Here is a 19,954-nt window from a genome sequence, read left to right on the forward strand (position 1 = left end):
GTTTGGATAGAAGAATTCATTCTTAAAGTAAATGAGAAGTGTAAATACCTCCATGGGAGGGCCCAGGTACCCGTGGGAAGACCTGTTTAGCCCAGAAAGGGAAATGGATTGGCCCAGTGACCAGGTGATGGGTGCATTCACCAGACACCACACCCCAAGGGGACTTCCCAGGAAGTGTTGTCTGCTCACAGCGGCAGGTCCTGACCCACCGTGCTCAGCCCTGGCTGCCGACATGCCGCCCCGGCTCACTGCTGCAGGTGTGCAAAAGGACAGAGTGAAATACCCTGAGTTTCTCCCCAGACAAGGAGTTTTCAGTAAGTACACACCGCACTCATTTACTCCATTCACGAAGGTTTATTGGGTCCCTGCCTGGTGCTGGTTTGGGTTAGTCACTGCAGAGGATCCATCTGGGCCAGCCTGGGAGGGGCAGGTCTGGAGTCCGAGGCAGACACGAAACCGGGGGTGACACCCAGGGGCTGTGGAGGCTGCCATGCCGAGGACAGCTCTGGGAGGACCGCTGAAGAGGATGACTAGCGGGTGGGGAGTGGGGTTTAGCCATCTCCCAGGAGCTGGGAGGGCCCAGGTGGAGGTGAGGGCAGCAGAGGAGGAGGAGGAATGGGGGTCTCCAGGTAGAAGAAGGGAGCAGGGAATAGCATGAGTGGAAGCCCAGAGGAAGGAAAGTACCCGGAGGGTCTCTGTGCTTCAACAGGCCAGTGGAGGGGACAGAGACAAAGGGCCAGTGGTGAAGCAGGGCTGACACCCAGGCAGCAAGGACACTGAGGCACACACCTGCCATTCACCAGCACTCTCCTCCAGGTGTGCACCAGCTCCTGCTCGAAGCCTCAGGAGGTCCTCCTGCAGGGGAACACAGGGCCACCAGAACCCACCCCACCCCAGAGGGAAGTCTCAGTGACAGCCTCTCTGGGCCCTGGGAGCTGCTCTACTGGAATGGAGAGAGAGGCTGTACCCATTGCAAACCCGCCTACCACGCCCCGCACTGGGGCAGTGAGGTCCGGCGGGGGGGTCCGCACCAGGGTTCACCAAACCCTCCCTTTCAAGGGAAGACTGCCCCAGGAGGATGGGCTTGGGATCAGAAGGCCATCCAAAGGCCAGCCCTCCCCTGGCTCTGCCAGGGCCCTGCTGCCTGTCCCCTCCCCGCCTCTCTCCAAGTTGTTCCTGGACACCAAATGGACCCCATCCAACTTGTCCCTCCTTTTCTTTCCCCTGCCCGCCCCCTGCTGGAGTTGTAAGAGGGCAGGCAGAAAGGGAGGTGGGGGAGGCCCAGCCAGGCTGGGGGACAGGAGAAGCAGCCCCAGTTCTAACTCTGCTTCCCCCACAGCAGAGCCTGCCAGGCCCCCGAGGGCCGGGACCTCTGGGTGATGCCTGGCGCTCCCCTAAGTCACAGGTGGAGCTGGGCCTTTGGCCAGTACTCTCCCTCCTGACCACTGGGATGGGACAAGACAGTAGGGGCAACAGGTAGGAAGGGCCAGGTCTAAGGTGAGCTGGGGGTGCAGCCCTAGAGAGAGGTAGGAAGGAGGGACAGGGGTTGCTCCGGAGGAGAGAGGGTTGCTCCAGAGGCAGAGGGAAAAGACAACTGGAGTGGGAGTCAGTGAGCCAGGTTCTGTGTTCCAAAGGCCAGCATTGCCTGGACCTTGGGTCTGTCCTCACCTGCATAAGAGGCTGCAGGAGCCAAATGGGCCTTCCAGCCTTGTCCAATATTATAGAGTCCCGAGGTGTGGAGTGTATTCTGTGGGCCCAAGAAACAGCAACAGATCCCCAGAACAGATGACAGCCCTAAAGAAAGGCTGCTTTCCTGAGCATCCCTGGGGCTAGAAAGAGTGTGGATCAGGTGCTTCCTATTGGGCTGGGCCTGCAGAGGGGACAAGAGGGGCCAGTCTTACAGCCACCCAGACCATACTTTCCACACACATGCACATGCACACACACACTTGCACACACACACACACACTTGCACACATATGCATGCACATGCCACCAGATCTCAGCCAGCACAGAAAGGCTCTCCCAGCCTTAGGTGGCTTATGCATTTTCTGAAACTAACTGTGGGAAAAGGGCTTGGGGAACCATCCCATGTGCCTGCACCAAATGCTGTGTGGGTGGGGCAGGACACAAGCCCTACACTGACACCTCCCAGAAATCAGGGAATCAGAGCTTGAGAGATTCTCCAGTAAAAGTTGGAACCCTCAACACCCCGTGACTCTGCCCAGGAGGAGCAACCTCCGAAGTCCCCCAAAACCTCCTCTCAGAGACCTGCCGAGTAGGAGGCTTCTCTCTCTACTCTCCTCCCCGCAAAAAAAGAGGCCAGAAAAGAGGATGATTGGCTCAGAGGTGCCCTGATGGAGGGGAGCAGACAAGGGGACTTCCAAGGAGAATTCCCTAGCCCACCTGAAAGACCCCTACCCAGAGTGGTGAGGGGCAGCTTAGGAGCACTGACGCAAGGGGGAGAGACCAGGCTGGCTTCCCTTTGGTAGTAAGTTCCTGGGGTGTGCGCCCCTGCCCCAGACAGCAGAGAAATCGCCTGACTGGGAGATGGAGAAGAGGGGCCACCTTCTCATGCCACCCCGCCGCCAATCCTCCAGGCACACTCGGGCGCTTGACCTGCTGAAGCCTGGAGCCTCAGGTCCAGTGAGGAGCTCACGGGACAGAGGGCCCTACCAGAGCCACGAAAACCGGAGGGGGGGACCTCCGCCCAAGGCAGGCGTCTCTGCGCGCCCGCTGGGGCCCTGGTCCTGCAGTTGGCTTCTCCCGACACGTTCCTTCGCTGCCGAAAGCGATTCGCTCGCGCTCTATCGAGCCCAGCCAGCTCCTACCTCGGCCCGGGCGGCGAGCGCTGTCTCCGTCCCGAGAAGAAGTTTCGCGGCTGGTCCCGGGGCGGCAGGCGCACGGGACGCTGGCGGCAGCGGCGGCTTCGGACTTGGGCTCAGACCCCGCCGCTCCAGACAAGTCCCCGCGACTGCGACAGTGTCTCGGGCAGTTCAGCTCCCCAGACGGGAGACAGACCCTCGCGACCTGGTTCAGTCCTTGCCCTGGGGGACACTGCAGTCCAAGGCGAAAGGAGACTTGCTCCCGGCCTCTGGGTCCCTAGGTCAAGGCACCTCCCCGCCCCGCCGCCCCTGAGCCCAAGTCGCCAACCCCGCGCCGCGCGCAGCGAGGGATCAGAAGGTCTCGGACGCCGCGGCAGGGCCGGCCAGGGCCCCACGAGTTAGGGAGTTGCCCCGCACCCCTAAACGCTCAGCACCCATTTACGGTTGAAAGTACGCACTTGACGCGTCCGGGCGCCTCCGCGGTGAGTCGCGCCGCCGCTCTCGGGGTCCGCGAAGGTGGCTCAGTTCGGGCGCTCCAGTCTCGACGTTCCCGGGGTAGAGAGCAACGTCCGGGGACGAACGGGACGGGTGCGCCCAGCGGCCGGGGCTGCGCTGGGCGAGGCAAGCGGCGAGAGGGGAGCGCTCCGGCGTTCAGGCAACAGCTACCCCTAGTGGGAGAGCCGCCCGGGGCCGGCGCCGCCCCGCGCCCGCTGCCCCGCGCCCCACGCCCGTGGCGCCCCGCGCCCGGGTCGGCTGGGGGCGCAGGGCCGGCGCCGCTTTCCCCAGCTCTCCGGTCTCCGGCGCCCGGCGGTAACCCGCCCGCGGGCTCTGCCCTCCGCACCTCTCAGCCGGGCCCCGGCGGCCGCTGACCCAGGAACCGCGGCGCCCCGCTGGAACGAGATGGGACGGGGCGGGCGCGGCCAGGGCGGCGCGGGCTGGGGCGGCGCGCGGCAGCCTCGGGCAGCGGCGGGGGGCGCGGAGCGCGGTGTGCGTGGCGGGGCGGTGCGGGGGGCGGCCGTGTGCGAGGCGCGAGTGTGAGCGCGCGCGGGAGGCGGGCGGGCGGGCTCCGGCAGGCGAGCGGCGCCCGCGGGCGAGCCAGGAAGGCGGCGGGAACGCAAAGTTGCCTCCTCGCTGGCCCGCGTCCTCGGTGGGGCTGGAGCCGGGGCCACCGAAGCGGCGGCCGCGGACCCGGCCTCCCGCGGCACCTGGGCAGCGGCCCCGCACGAGCGGCAGCGGCGTGGGCGGCGTTGGCGGCGGCGCGCGGGAAGCGAACCGGAGCTCCGGCGCGGCTCGGCGGCCGCCGGGGAGCTCGGCTCAGGTGCGCGGCGAGGGGGGCGCGGGCCGGAGCCAGGCGGCGGGGACCAGGGCGGCGCGCAGCGCTCGCGCCAGCTGGAGGACCTCCCCAGCGGACGCCCAGGTCCCTGGTCGGGCTCCCGGTCCCCAGCGGCAGCGGCTACCGGAGTCCCCCGCCCCCGAGAGCTGGCTGCGGGGCCCGGGCCCGCCCCCACCGGCCCCAGGCCCGGCCGCTCCGCCCTCCGCCCGCCTGCGCCCGCCCTCAGCCCAAGATTTCTAGGGCATTGGCCGCGCTGCTGGGTGATCCCTCCGGGCTCAAGTTGCAAGGGGGCGGGCCGGGTCGGAGGTGGAGTCTCCCGCCAATTGAAGCCTCCGCTATAAATTGAACTCCCTGCACTGCCGAAGCCCAGATGCCTCGCCAGGCCGCGTCGCGGTTGGTGGTCGGAGAGGGCGAGGGGTCCCAGGGGGCTTCGGGGCCTGCAGCCACCATGCTCCGCTCCCTGCTGCTTCACTCCTTGAGGCTCTGCGCCCAGACCGCCTCGTGCCTCGTGCTCTTCCCGCGCTTCCTCGGCACGGCCTTCATGCTCTGGCTTCTCGATTTCTTGTGTATCCGCAAGCATTTCCTGGGCCGCCGCCGCCGGGGGCAGCCCGAGCCCGAAGTGGAGCTCAACAGTGAAGGCGAGGAGGTGCCCCCCGATGACCCGCCCATCTGCGTGTCCGACGACAATCGCCTGTGCACCCTGGCGTCGCTCAAGGCGGTGTGGCATGGCCAGAAGTTGGATTTCTTCAAGCAGGCGCACGAGGGTGGTCCGGCGCCCAACTCCGAGGTGGTTCTGCCCGACGGCTTCCAGAGCCAGCACATCCTCGACTACGCGCAAGGGAACCGCCCGCTGGTTCTCAATTTCGGCAGCTGCACCTGACCACCGTTCATGGCGCGCATGAGCGCCTTCCAGCGCCTGGTCACCAAGTACCAGCGCGACGTCGACTTCCTCATCATCTACATCGAGGAAGCGCACCCCTCCGACGGCTGGGTCACCACGGACTCTCCCTACATCATCCCACAGCACCGGAGCCTGGAGGACCGGGTCAGCGCAGCGAGGGTACTGCAGCAAGGTGCACCCGGCTGTGCTCTGGTCCTCGACACCATGGCCAACTCCAGCAGCTCGGCCTATGGCGCCTACTTCGAGCGTCTCTATGTCATCCAGAGTGGCACTATTATGTACCAGGGCGGCCGTGGCCCCGACGGCTACCAGGTCTCTGAGCTGCGCACTTGGTTGGAACGCTATGATGAGCAACTGCACGGCGCTCGGCCCCGGAGGGTGTAAACATCCAACGGACAATTGACTGAACTTGGTGGGCTGGGCCTTCGAGCCTTCGAAGCCCACGTGCAAGCGCCTCAAACCAAGTCACGCTTGGCGAGGCCCCAGTGACACTGATGTGCTGAGCCACCATTTCAGACTGAGTCTGCACCCTCAGCCACATGAACAATCTCCCCTACCTCCCTGGGACTCTGCTTCTGTAACTGTCTCATTCACACCTGCCTGGCTCACTGGAAATCCTCTTTTGAGCGCGGGATATGGCTTGCCCTTGTCCGTGTGCCCCCAGGACTTTGCCTCTACAGCATTTTCTTACACCCCCTCCCCAGCGTGCCCTCAGCCAAGTGCTTTGGCCCGGTGCTTCCCGCAACTGCACAGAGACCTTGGCCACGCCCGCGCGCCCTGAGCGCAGCTGGGTTCCAGGAGACTCTCAGCTCAGCTGAGCTAGTTGCCTGGCACCCACCTGTCGCGCGCGGAGAGGGGGTTCCCTGTTGCTTTTGTGTCTGTTTCCTGTCCCTGGTAGGGGAAGTGATGTCGGGGATGGGGAGGGGGTGGGCAGGGTAGTTTCCCCCGCTTGTTTTGGGTGCACAGGAGCCCCACTGCTGATGACGAACTATCTCTAACTGGTCTTGACCACGAGCTAGTTCTGAATTGCAGGGGCCTCAAAGCAGCACCTAAACCTTGAGGGGGAGGGTGCTCTGGGTTTCCGTGAGGTAACCACCTTAAATGGGAGGGAAGTTGGGGTGTCTGCTTTGGGACCAGAGGAAGATAGCTTGAGAGCCATTGGCGAGGTTCGCAGCGCCCCAGGGAGAGAGAAAAAGCGGAGACTCCTGGGGAATGACGTTGGGGTGATGGAGTCCGGGGAAAGAGAGGTGGGGGGAGAGCCTGAGGTCCCCAAGTGAGGGGAGTCCTAGGCAGAGCTGCTGATTGTGGGGCTGGGAGGTGGAGGGCCCCTGATTCGAAGGCCATTTGGTGAGTGTTTTGCTGGAAATATTTCCTGTATATAAACTTCTTTCAATCTACAATAATAAAGGCTTGAGGTAAACTGCTTTCTGGTTGCCTTTGGTCCCTTTATTTTCTTTTCCCTCTGAATAGCGGCAGGAATTAAACACAAATCCCTCCCTCGCGTCCCCGTAGTGACCTTGGGAAGCGGGACGGGAAGGAGCCTAGGCTGGCAGGGGCGCTGGAGGAGGATGGAGGAGGAAGAGGGTCTGCGGCGGTGCCCGGGGCGCTCCTACAACCGCACGCACCCACCTGGACGGGGAACTTAGCTGCGGGAGAAGAGCGAGGTAGCGGAGCGCCGCGGGATCCTGGAAAGCGGCGGGAGAGGCAAGGGGGTCCTCTCTTGCTCCCGCGCGCGCACACACAGACCGAACAGATGCAGCTGCCCCTGCAGCCGCCGGTCTAACTTAACTGAGTATCCGGCGGTGTGTGGAGGGGGTTGGGTGAGGTGGAGGGCGAGAGGGGCTTTGGATCCGGTACAGCCTGGCTCCCGACCGCTGCAGGCACCACTGCGCACCTGACTCCTCCCTGGCCCCCTTCCGGCACCTGCAACCTTGCCTCTTGCCCACCCGCTCCAGGCAGCTGAGGTCCGCGGGAGGCGCGCCTTGGCAGAGGGGCGCCCTCACTCCAGCTGCGGCTCCTATTGCCGGGCCAGCGTGCTGCTGGGTGCGCCCCCTGCCCAGGACCCCCCCTCCTCCTGTCCCTCCTCCGCTTCCCCAAGCTCCAGTCAAACCCCACCACCCGCTCCGGGCTGGGAAGCAGAGGTGGGAGGCCGCTGGGATGAAGAGAGAGAGACAAGGGAGAGGTGAATGGTGGATTCCAGGGCTGGGGCGGGGATTCGGGGCCTTAGGCACAGGTCCCCTCTTGCAGTCACGGCCAGGGGCTCGCTCTCGCGCAATCCCCGCCCTCACTGTCTCGCCTGTTGCGCCCGGAGTGAGGGCGACCCGGGGGGCGCGGGATTAGCTTAGCCCGCAGCCCCTGTGCCAGCGAAACCTTGAACATGAAGTGAAAGGTGGGGGACACAGTGAAAGCCGCTGAGGCGGGAGTGTACGGATCCAGGTGAGGGGACTGGGCACGGCAACTTCCCTGGCGCGCCAGGACAATGCCTGGGAACCCAGGACTGTCAGGGTCGCCGGGGGTGGGGGTGAGTAGTGTCGGTTTGCGCGCTTGGATGTGAGCGCGGGTGTACATGGCAGGGTTGGGTAGGGGCGCAGAGGGGCGCGGCAGGCAGGATGGAAGAGACGCCCGCGTTCAGCCAACGGCGTCCCTAATTCTGCGCCCAGCCCCCACGCTGCTCCTCCGTAAAAACTTTTTGAAACTGACATCCTAAATTTGTGGATTTTTTTTTCCTTTAAAAGTATCTCAATTGAAAAATAACTTTAAAGAAAAATTTGGCACCCACGAAATTTCTGCATCTCCTCCCCACTACCACCACCCCCTACCTACCTCCGCGAACGCTCCTTCTCATCCCGAAACCGCCAGGAAGAAAAGGAGATCGCGGCAGGGACGCGGCCCGGCACCTGGGAGAGTCCTCCCTGACCTCCCCGCACGCGCGGCTGGCCGGGACTGGAGCTTGGTGGCGCGGAGGGTGGCCTGGGACAGCGTCAGCCTCCCGACCCAGCAGAGACCGCTCCAGCCGCTCCGCGTCCCTACCGGTGGCTTGGGGGTCCCCTTGGACGCGCCAAGCGACCTCTCCTACCCGGAAAGCCTGCGCCCCCTGGGCCTCCTGGAGCTTCCCAGATCGAAACTCCAAAAAGCGCTTTCGCGCCGCAGCGCCGGGACCTGCAGCGCCAGCCACTCCCCGCACGGGCCGCACTCGCTCTGGTCGCAGCTCCAGGGAAGTCCCACCACCCCCACTTTTTTATTTCTCTCTTCTTCCTTCCCTTCCTCCCTGCTTCCCCTTCATCTTTCCTTTTCTTTCTCTCTTCCTTTCCCCTCCTTCTTTTTCTGTTTCTTCCTTTCCTTTCTTCTTTCTCTCTTTTCCTTGAAAATGTCCCCTATGAAAGCAATGCAAGCTCATTGCCGATACAACAGAACTCCGAGAAGGAACTAAAACCAACCCAACTCTTCCTGCGTGTGGAGCCCCCTCACTCCACACTTGTCTCTCTGTGTCCCTCTCCCTCACACTTGCAAATACATATTTTGAAAACAAGGGCAGGGTGGTGTTATCCTTTTGTAGCCTGCCAGTAACTTCTTACTCCCAGGGCGCCCCTTCTTTCCTGCACCCTTCTTTCCGTGTCCATAAATAAGTCTTGAATAGCCGCGCATCGCACTCAATTGGATGACCAGCAGGGGTCCATGCGTGGGCATCCCAGATGTTAGGGATGTTTCATTATTACAAACAAAGTCGGGGTGAGCAGCCTATGAGCGCAGCTCTGTACCCGGTTACCCCAGCTAGTAACGTGTCTTAAAGTGAAGCAGCTCCGATGAGAAGTATGTACACCTTTAAAGAGATCTGTTTTGCCGCATTTTGCTGAGCTGCCTTCAGGAAGCCTGTTTGACTTTTATTGTTTTGTATTTTCCCATTGCTCCCTCTCTCTCCCTTTATTTTTAAGTGAAAAATTACAAAGACAATAGTTGAATCCATCCTCCATATTAAATTTTAAATACAGAAGAACACAGAGCAGAAAATGCAAACCCTCCCTCAGAGCAGGAGCTTTCAAACTATAAATCAGGGCCCAGCAGCGGGGCATGAAATCAATTTATCAGATCAAGTCAAGCATTTGGAAGAATGAAATAAAATAAACACAGTAAGAATAGCAGCGTACATTTCACCTAGGGTAGCTGGAGTTTCTGCAACTTTGGCTTCAGTTATACCTATCGTGTGAGTGAGTGTGTGTGCATATGTGTATGTGGGAGTGTATGTGTAAGCATGTGTATGTGTGTGTACCAGGCGGTTGAAATGAAGCGTATTTCTCCTGAGGGATCAAAAATGTTTGCAAGCCACCACCTGATCATCCCCATTCCTCCCTCAACCAGGACAGCCCCTGGTGACTGTTGGGTGCGTTTCTCTCCAGATTCTATTTCACATATTGACCGTCCAATATGTAATATCCTCAGATGAGAACAAGCACATTCTCAAACATATTTTCCCTAATTGCAATCATGCCACATAGTGTTTGATGACCTCCCCCCGCCCCGACTCACACACACACACATACATACTCTGTTCTCATGCCGTTCCTACCCTGGCCCCCTCACCTGTCAATCCATCTAATCTGAGCAGGTCTGCACCTGTAGGTTGATTTGTGCCTGGCACCATCTGGATGGCTGAGGCCCCTTGAGGAATGCTGGGATCAGTGGGGAACAGAGTGAGGAGACAGCCATTGCTGGTGTCGCAGTTGCCATCACCCTCACAATTAGTATCTTTTCAAGGTCCAGTGTGGCCTTAGCAGATGGTTTAGCCTTGAGCAAGGAGAGAGAGGAGGGGCATTAAAAGAGTTCATAGAAAGGGTCTTATTTGCCCCTCGAAGGCACAGGTGGCTCCCCAGGACGGCATAGATAGAAGGAAGGGCATCCCTGGCAGAGGGCACTGCCAGTGCAAAGCCCTGGAGGCCTGAAGGTGTATGTCATGTTCAGAAAGCAAGGAGTCCTCAGTGCGGCTACAAAGCAGGAGGGTGACAAGGGCAATGAAGAGGGGGAGAGGCAGAAAGGGGCCCAGCCAGCTTGAGAAGAGCTTTAGGCAACTCTGCTGAGCCTTTGGGGACAGAAGCCTCTGACAGGAAGGTGGGGCAGGCAGTCAGATGGGGAGGACCCACGGGAGGCCTGAGGATGGGGCTGGGGGCACATCCATCTACCCACCCCGATGGGGGTGGGCAGGTGCACTTTCAGGGCTCAGGCTGGCATCTCCACCTTCCACCCAGCAACTCTCCTCTAGGAACTTACCTGGAGGGAATAACCAAACTGGTGAGCAAAGGGGTGAAGAGGTACCAGGAGGTTCATGGCCCCCTCTGATCCACCTGCAGGGGAGCAAGAAGAGCAGGGAGTGACACTGGGGCACTTGCTCCGGGGGCCAGGTGCCAGGCAAGTGAATTATCAGGACGACCTGATTTGGTCATCCTAACACTCCTCTTACATGAATATGACCACTCACCCCATTTCATCGACGAAGACACTGAGGCTCAGCATGTTTGGAGTGAGCTGGGCAAGGCATCATGGGCTGACCTGTGTTCCTCCAAAGACTTTGTTCCCCAAAAGTCTTTGTTCCCCCAAAAGACATGTTGAAGTCCGCATTTTTGAGGAAATGCGGGTTGTTTGGAGATAGGGCCTGGAAAGAGGTGAGTACGTTGAAATGAGGTCATTAGGGTGGGCCCTGATCCAATATGACTAGTGTCCCTAAAGAAGAGATCAGGATACAGATACACAAAGGAAAGACCATATAAGGACACAGTAAGAAGGTGGCCATCTACAAGCCAAGACAGACCTCAATAGAAACCATCCTGGCTGACATCTCAGTCTTGGATTTCCAGCCTCCAGAACTGTAAGAAAATTAATTTCTTTTGTTCAAGCCGCCCATCTGCGGTATGTTGCTATAGCATGCCCAGCAAACCAATACGCAAGGTCATGTACTACAAAGTGTTTTTGACCATAGGCCCGTCTGACCCCAGTGTCTGGGGGTTTCACTTCAGGCTCCCCAGCATCCCTTGCAGAGGCTAAAACAACTCAGGACACTGAGATTTTGCAGTCTAGAGTGACAGGAAAACTCAGCTTATAGGACAACAGGTCTGAACTGGGGCAGTGAGTGTGTGTGCTCTTTTATAAATATCTGCAGAGACACTCACACACATACAGCTCTAGAAAAATCTACCCCGAGGTATTCGCAGTAGTTGTCTTTGTGTGGGTGGGATTATGAGTGTTTTCTTACTTTCTTCTTGTTGCTTCTCTGTAGCCTGTGATTTTTCTGTAGTGAATGTGTATTCCTCTTATGGCAGAAAAATAAAACACAAAACAGCAAAAACAGTGGCTTTGGTAAGTGGAATCCTGGAGGCGGGGAGGCCAGGGCATGAGGCAGACAGAGGTTCTGGCTGGAGATGGTGGGTTCTGGGCTAGGCCTTGGGTAGGAGATAGAGAGGTGGAGCCGGGGGAAGGGGAGAAGGAGCAGGGCAGTGCTATGGCAGTGAAAGGCTTGGGGGCATTGGGGGGATGGCAGGGGTAGGGCTGCTGAATAAAGTACAGGACACCCAGTTAAATCTGAATTTCAGATAAACAATTAATACAAAATGTTTTTGGTATAAGTATATCCCATGCAATATCTGGGACACACTTGTGCTAAACAATGATTTGTTTTTCATCTGAAATTCACATTCAGCTGGACAGTCTGGATTGTTTGTTTATTTTTCTAAATATAACAGCCCTGAGCGGAGGAAGAGTGGACAATGGTATAATCTGAGGCCCTGGGAGGAGCGGTCTCAGAGCTCAAAGGATGGGTTGAGAACAATGAAACCATGGTCCCTGAGGTCTTCAGTTCCAATTTCCAGAAATAGTTGAATGCCTGTGGCCAGACAGAGGCCCCCAGACTCTCCAGAGACTGCATCTGATGACCTGGGGCTAAGGAAGAAATGACCATCAGCACAGCCAGCTACATAAGCTGCAGGGCTCAGTGCAAAATGAAAATGTGTGTTCCCATTTCAAAAAGCAGGGGAAGGTGCCACTAAAGCTACCACATACAAAGCCTTTTCCTTTCTTCCATGGCATCTCAACTCGTCATGGTGTTTATTTGCTATATAATTCATTACAAATAAAGAAAAAGTAACATTTTAAATTATGTGTTAGTCTGGGTTATTCAGTGAAACAGAGCTAATAGGAGATAGATAGACAGATTGATTGATTGATTGATTTTGATTTACTGCAAGGAATTGGCTCATAAATATGACCCCAAAAGCACAGGCAACAAAAGCAAAAATAGACAAAGGAGATTGCATCAAACTAAAAGGCAAAAGAAACAATCAACAGAGGGAGGAGGCAACCTAAGGAACGGGAGAAAATATCTGGAAACCATGCATCTGATGAGGGGTTTATCTCTGAAATAGACAAGAAACACAAACAAGTCAATAGCGACAAAACAAATAACCCCAGTTAAAGAAAGGGCAAAGGCTGAAGTTGGTGGCTCACCTGTAATTCCAGTTTTGGGTGGCTGAGGTAGGGGGATTCCTTGAGTTCAGGAGTTCAAGACCAGCCTGGGCAACATGGCAAGACCCTATCTCTAAAACAAAAAAAAAATTAAATGGGCAAAGGACCTGAATAGGCATCTTTCAAAAAGAAAACATACAGACAGCCAACAGATACAGCTGATCCTTGAACTATACAGGTTTGAATTGCAAAGTTCCACTTATCTGTAGATTATTTGCAATCAAACACAGGTCGAAAATACAGCATTTGCAGGATATGAAACATGCATATACAGAGGGCAAACTTGATTTTTTGTATATGTGAGTTCCACAGGGCCAACTGAGGGACTTGAGTATGCTCAGATTTTGTAAATCCATGAGTCCTGGACTTAATCCCCTGTGTACACAGAGGGGTGAGCATATGTGAAAAAAAAAAAATGCCCCACGTCACTAATCATCAGGAAAATGCAAATCCAAACTACAATGAGCCATGACCTCACACCTGTTACAATGGCTGTCAAAAACCAAAAGAGATAACAAGCATTGGGCCGGGCACAGTGGCTCACACCTGTAATCCCAGCACTTTGAGAGGCCGAGGTGGGCAGATCACGAGCTCAGGAGATCAAGACCATCCTGGCTAACACGGTGAAACCCCGTCTCTACTAAAAATATAAAAAATTAGCCAGGCGTGGTGGCGGGCACCTGTAGTCCCAGCTACTTGGGAAGCTAAGGCAGGAGAATGGTGTGAACCCGGGAGGTGGAGCTTGCAGTGAGCCGAGATCACACCACTGCACTCCAGCCTGGGTGACAGAGCGAGACTCCGTCTCAAAAAAAGAAAAAAGAAAAAACCAATGTTGGCCAGAATATGGAGAAAAGATAAACCTTGCAACACTGTTGGTGGGAATGAAAATTGGTGTAAATTGGTGTAAACTGGTGTAGCCAATATTGAAAACTGTATGGAGGTTCCTCAAAATATTAAAAATAGACTACCATATAATCCAGCAATTCCACTTCCAGGTATACATCCAAAGGGAATGAAATCAGTGTGCCAAAAACAGCTCTGCACTCCCAGGTTCACTGCAGCACTGTTCACATTAGCCAAGATACAGAACCAGCCTAAGTGAACATCACTGAATAAATAGATAAAGAAAATGTGATACATATATGTAACGGAATATTATTCAGCCATAAAAAAGAATGAAATCCTGTCATTTCTGACAACATGGATGAACCTAGAAGACATCATGTTAAGTGAATTAAGCCAGACACAGGAAGACAAATACTGCACAACCTTGCTTACATGTAGAATCTAAAAAAGTTGAACTCATCGAAGCAGAGGGTAGAAGAGTAGTTACCAGGGGCTGAGGGTGGTGGAGAAATTGGTAGATGTTTGCTTGTCCCTGGGCTAGACACTGTACAGGCAGCAGTGGATGCTCGCCACCACAGTGCACCGGTACTCAGGGAGGCCATGGCCAGGGCTGGGCAGAGGAAGATACCAGAGAGACGTAGCTGTGTATGCAAAGGCCAAGAAACTGCAAAACACATCATTCAGTCAGATATGTAATGCAGGTGTGTGCCTGTGTGTGATGTGTGTGTTATCTGTGTTCATGTGTTCATGTGTATAATGTGCACATGTCTGCACATGTGTATGTGCTTTTGTGCATGTGCATATGTGATGATGCATGTGTGTCTGCATGTGTGTTCGTGTGTGGGGATGTGTCATGTCTAACGTGTACATGTCTGTGCACGTGTGTGTGAGAATGTATGGGGGTATACCACACAACGTCATCACTCTCTACAGCCTTGCTGAGTCCCTGATGCCCAGCAGGCCTGTCCCTGTCCCCACTGCCATCCTAACAGAGCAGACAGGATAGCTGGAGAAAAAGAAATCAACAACACAGAAAGCCTGAGAGGTGGGAAACCCAAGGAGGGAGGTCAGGGAGAGCTTCCTGGAGGAGCTGTATCATGAAGAAGAATTGGGGGAAAACCTCCGGAATGGAAGAAATGTCATGTATGGTGCCTTGGCAGTGAGGGCCATCCTGGCAGGTGTGGGCAATGGCAGTGAAGTCCACGAGACCAGGGAGGGAGAGGGCATGGACAAAAGGTGACGCTGGAAGGCACTGTATGGAGTTGACCCTTTACCTTGAAGGCCCAGGGGAGAGATAGGAAAGCGCCATACACATAAGCAGAGGGGGAAGGAGGAGGGTATCTGTGCTGAGGGGCTGCTGCTACATCATGATGGCCTAATCACCTGAAGGAAGATGGTGGGTTCCAGCTCTATCTGGGCCACAGCACTGTGTTCTCTGGCCTGGGCTTCCTCCTCCACTTTTTGGAACTACTGGGCCCAATCATGATGCTCTGGGCAGAGCTCAGGGCTGCCAAACACAGCAGTGAGAGCAACACCAGGCTCCAGCTCCATGTGCACAGCAGTGAGGGCAGCACCAGGCTCCAGCTCCATGTGCACAGCAGTGAGGGCAGCACCAGGCTCCAGCTCCATGTGCACAGCAGTGAGGGCAGCACCAGGCTCCAGCTCCATGTGCATAGCAGTGAGGGCAGCACCAGGCTCCAGCTCTATGTGCACAGCAGTGAGGGCAGTGCCAGGCTCCGACTCCATGTGCACAGCAGTGAGGGCAGCGCCAGGTTCCAGCTCCATGTGCACAGCAGTGAGGGCAGCACCAGGCTCCAGCTCCATGTGTACAGCAGTGAGGGCAACACCAGGCTCCAGCTCCACGTGCACAGCAGTGAGGGCAGCGCCAGGCTCCAGCTCCACGTGCACAGCAGTGAGGGCAGTGCCAGGCTCCTGCTCCATATGCACAGCAGTGAGGGCAGTGCCAGGCTCCTGCTCCATATGCACAGCAGTGAGGGCAGTGCCAGGCTCCTGCTCCATGTGCACAGCAGTGAGGGCAGTGCCAGGCTCCTGCTCCATGTGCACAGCAGTGAGGGCAGTGCCAGGCTCCAACTCCATGTGCACAGCAGTGAGGACAGCACCAGGCTCTTGCTCCATGTGTACCGCAGGTCCCAGCCCCCCAGCACCGTCCCTGGGGAAAGCACTTGAGCCCTCTCTAACCACCCCTGCCTGTGGCTGCACCCCAACCTTCACAGCCATCCCTATGGGGACCCATCCTCCTCTAAGGGCAATACAGAACCAGAAACCACAACGCACTATTCTTGTATGGAACACACTGAAGCCCCAGAGTAGATTCCACTTAAAAGTTCCACTGGTTGCAGGAGTTTGCATACTGTTGGTCTTCCCAGATTCATCACTAAATCCAATGCAATTCCACACAAAATCCCAAGAGGGTTGTTTACAAGTATATCCCAGCATTCACATGAAAGAGTAGAACCAGGCATAGCCAGGAGAAATTTTGGAGAAGAAACAATTGGAGAGACATTATGCACCCACTCCTTCCTTTGACAAATATTTATTCAAGGCCTAAAATGAGCCAGTCATGATTCCTGCTCCACAGGAAACAGAACCAGCAAAGTCTCACCCAAATGGAGCTCACACTTAGCTTAGGGGAGAACAATAATAAATACATAAGCTTTGGGTGTTAATAATAAGTCAACATCAAATAGTTTGAAGGTGTTATGAAGAAAAATGAGGTCAGCATTTTTGTTATTTATTCATATGCAATGGATCACCCCAAAACACAGTGGCTTAAACCAACAGCAATTATGTTATCATCACTTCTTGTAGCTCTGGAGGCTGACTGGGCTCTGCTGGGTGGTTCGTGCCTGAGGTTTCTCTCAAAGTCGCGGTCGGATGGCTGCTGGGCTGGTGTCATCTCAAGGGCTTCACATTTCTGGTGGCTGTGGCCGGCTGTCAGCTGGGAACTCCCTAGGCCTGAAGCTGGAATACCCACATGGTATCTCTCCAGGTGACCTGGCTTCCTGACCACAGCTCAGCCTGCCCTCTATGTGAGCATCCCAAGAGAATCCACGTGTGGTGGTGTGACAGCTAAGCCTCAGAAGTTACAGAGCATCACTTCAGAAAATTCCATGTGTCGAGGCGGTCACAGGGGTCTGCCTGGCTCCAGGGAGGGGACGTGGACCCCCATTTGATAGAAGTCTCAAGGTCACACTGTGGAAAGAGCATGGGGAAAAAGAAAGACGGCAGCTGCCACCTTTGGAAAAAACATACTGCCAAGTCCAGCATAAGGGAACAGAGCGACTTAGAGTCAGAATGAGGAGGCCCAGGAACACGCAGGATATACAGGTAGACCACAGGATAGAGCAGAGCCTGCAGAGAGGCTTGTCAGCATGTGGGGGCACAGCGTGCAGTTGAGGGGCTGTCAGCCATCAGTGGGAATGGAGGGCTGCTCCGTAAATCTTGTGGGGACCAATGAGGAGAAAAGCACAGTGGAGGAATGCCACGCAATCCTCAGAAATAAGTAGCTCATGGATAAAGATCTGAATATGAACAACAAACTGCTCTAACACCTAGAAAAATACATAGAAGAGTATCTATGTGCTGCAAGAAGACACCACCTCACACCCATTAGGATGCTACTATATTTTTTAGAAAGGCAGAAGGTAAGTGTTGGGGAGGCTGTGAAGAAATGGAAGCCCTTGTGCAGTTTGGTGGGAATGTAAAATGGTGTGATAGAAAACAGTATGGAGGTTCCTCAAAACACTAAAAATAGACTTGCCATATGATCACGCAATTCTACTTCTGGGTATATACCCAAAAGAATTGAAAGCAGGGTTTTGAAGAGATATTGGTACACTCACGCTCATAGCAGCGTTGTTCACAGTAGTTTAAATGTGGGAGCAACCTGATATGGTTTGAATGTCCTGCCCAAATCTCCTGATGAATTGTGATCCCCACTGTCATCCCCAGTGTTGAAGGTGGGACCTGGTGGGAGGGGTTTTGATCATGGGGGCGGACCCCTCATGGTTGGGTGATACCCTTGCAATAGTGAGTGAGTTCTCGTGAGACCTGGATGTTACAAAGTGTGGCAGCACCCACCCCTCACTCTCTTTCTTGCCCCTGCTTTCACGATGTGAAATGTTTGTTGCTGGTTCACCTCCACCCGTGAGTAAAAGCTTTCTCAGACCTCCCCAGAAACAGATGCTGGCACTATGCTTCCTCTACAGCCTGCAGAACCAGGAGCCAATTAAACCTTTTTTCTTATAAATTGCCCAGTCTCAGTTATTTCTTTATAGCAATGCAAGCACGGCCTAACACACAATGCAAGTGTCCATTGACTGGTGAATGGATAAACAAAATGTGGTCTGTCCATACAATGGAATATTATTAAGCCATGAAAAGGAATAAAATCCTGACACAAGCTGCAACACAGATGAATCCTGAAGACATTATGCTGAGTGAAATTAACCAGACACAAAAAGACAAATACAGTATGATTCTACTTATATGAGGTACTTAGAGTAGTCAAATTCACAGGAACAGAAAGTAGAATGCTGGTTGCTGTGGGTGGGGGCAGAGAGAGAAGGGGGAGTGGAGAGCGATTTAATGGGCATAGAGTTTCAGTTTTGTAAGATGAAGACAGTTCTGGGGATTTTTAATTTACCACAATTAAAAATTATATATATACATGCATACATATATATATAATAAATTGTGTGTATATATAACAAATTGTACATGTATATACAATTTTTTAAAATAATGTATTCATGGTCTTACATAATCTTAGGATAGGGAAAATTGTCCTATTTAAAACAGGAAAAAAGCACCCATAAAGCAAATATTGCTATATGACCAAATTGACATTTTCTCTGGAACAGAAGATGCTATCACAAAGCTGGGACATGCACTGTATTTACCCTGTCCCTGCACACCCGTGGTCACCTCTGCATCTCTCTGCCCTGTGAGACAGGTGGCCGTCTGGACTCTCCAGCCACAGCTCTCTTCCTTGGGTCCTGTAGGAGGGCTTGGGACTTGACCAGCAGGAGCCCAGGCAGGAGGCTGTAGGACTGAGAAGGGCCAGGTGAGGAATCTTAGTCCCAGGACCCTGCAATAGCATCACGTGGGCTTGCATAAGACCAGCTAGGCAGCTTTCTGCACACAGCTCCATCTCCCTCCAGACCTGGGGATGGCAGGGCTGTGGCTCGGTGCCTGCTTGGGGAACTGCAGCAGCCCCTGTTGGTTTCTCAGCACCTTTGCCATTAGTCCCTCTCTTAAACTCTCATCAAATACCCAATTTGAGGGTGCCAGTTGTTTCCCTGTTTGTTAGAAAGGGATAAGACCAACACTAGAAGCATATTCCTGGCAACCATAACCCATGGGAGGATATGCAGCCAGCCCTCCGTATCTGCAGACACTTCTGCATCCTCAGAGTCAGCTAGCTGAGAATCAAAAATATTTTTTAAAATAAATAATAATAATAGGCCGGGTGCGGTGGCTCATGCTTGTAATCCCAACACTTTGGGAGGCCCAGGCAGGCGGATCACCTGAGGTCGGGAGTTCAAAACCACCCTGGCCAATGGAGTGAAACCCTGTCTCTACTAAAAATACAAAAATTAGCCAGACATGATGGCATGCACCTGTAATCCCAGCTACTCGGGAGGCTGAGGCAGGAGAATGCCTGAGCCAGAGAGGCGGAGGTTACAGTGAGCCAAGATGGCACCAGTGCACTTCAGTCTGGGCGACAGAGTGAGATGTCATCTCCAAATAAATAATAATACAAGTTTGAAAAATACCCTTTAACAACTACACACGTAGCATTTACATTGCATTGTCTATTACAATCTAGAGATGATTTAAAGTACAGGGAGGATGTGCATAGGTTATAAGCAAATACCATGCCACTTTAGATCAAGGACTTGAGCATCTGTGGATATGGGTATCTGTGGGAGGCCGGGAACCAGTCCCCCAGGATACCAGGGATGTCTGCACACAGTGAACATCTACAACACAATAGAAAGATGACAGAGTGAAAACTGCTGATTGCCTAAATTGGAAAAGCGAGTGACCTACGAACACACATAAGGGGAGAGTCGCCTTCTGCACTCAGCAAAGATGTCCCATCCTAATCCCCAGAAGCTATTTATGTGTCACCGCGTATGGCAAAAGGGACTTTGCCGATGTGATGAAGTGACTTTGAGATGAGGCAAGCATCCTGGATGACCTGGGTGGGCTCAGTGTCACCACAGAAGTCTCAGTAGTAGAGGAAAGAGATGAAAAAACACTGCACTGCCGGCTTTGAAGATGGAGGAAGGAGGCATGAGCCAAGGAGAGAAGGTGTCTCGAGAAGCTGAGAAGGGAGAAGAAAAACATTCTTTCCTAAAGTCTTCAGGAGGGTACAGCCCTGCCGACACCTTGCTTTGCCCAGTGAGACCCGTGTCAGACATCTGGCCTCCAGAACTGTAAAAGAATACAGCATCTATGTTGCTTTAAGCCACTAAGTGGTGCTGATTTGTTTCAGCAGCAACAGGAAACTCACAC

The 19,954-nt window shown here is 54.6% G+C and overlaps 1 protein-coding gene and 1 long non-coding RNA gene across 2 annotated transcripts; one reads left to right on the forward strand and one right to left on the reverse strand.

The window, feature by feature from the left end:
* Positions 1-334: 334 nt before the first annotated feature.
* On the reverse strand, positions 335-3,721 carry LOC103784051 (uncharacterized). Its single transcript, XR_609657.6, has 4 exons — positions 3,284-3,721; positions 2,832-3,057; positions 1,669-1,870; positions 335-855 (listed from the first exon to the last, which is right to left on the reverse strand). It is a non-coding gene; the product is annotated as an uncharacterized LOC103784051 (long non-coding RNA).
* A 685-nt stretch (positions 3,722-4,406) lies between these two features.
* Positions 4,407-6,483, forward strand: DIO3 (iodothyronine deiodinase 3). Its single transcript, XM_003846065.5, has one exon. The coding sequence runs from the start codon at positions 4,529-4,531 to the stop codon at positions 5,441-5,443; it is 915 nt and encodes a 304-aa protein (XP_003846113.5). The 5' UTR covers positions 4,407-4,528; the 3' UTR covers positions 5,444-6,483.
* The last annotated feature ends 13,471 nt before the right edge of the window (positions 6,484-19,954 follow it).

Source organism: Pan paniscus, chromosome 15 (genome assembly GCF_029289425.2).
Source record: "Pan paniscus chromosome 15, NHGRI_mPanPan1-v2.0_pri, whole genome shotgun sequence".
NCBI lineage: Eukaryota > Metazoa > Chordata > Mammalia > Primates > Hominidae > Pan > Pan paniscus.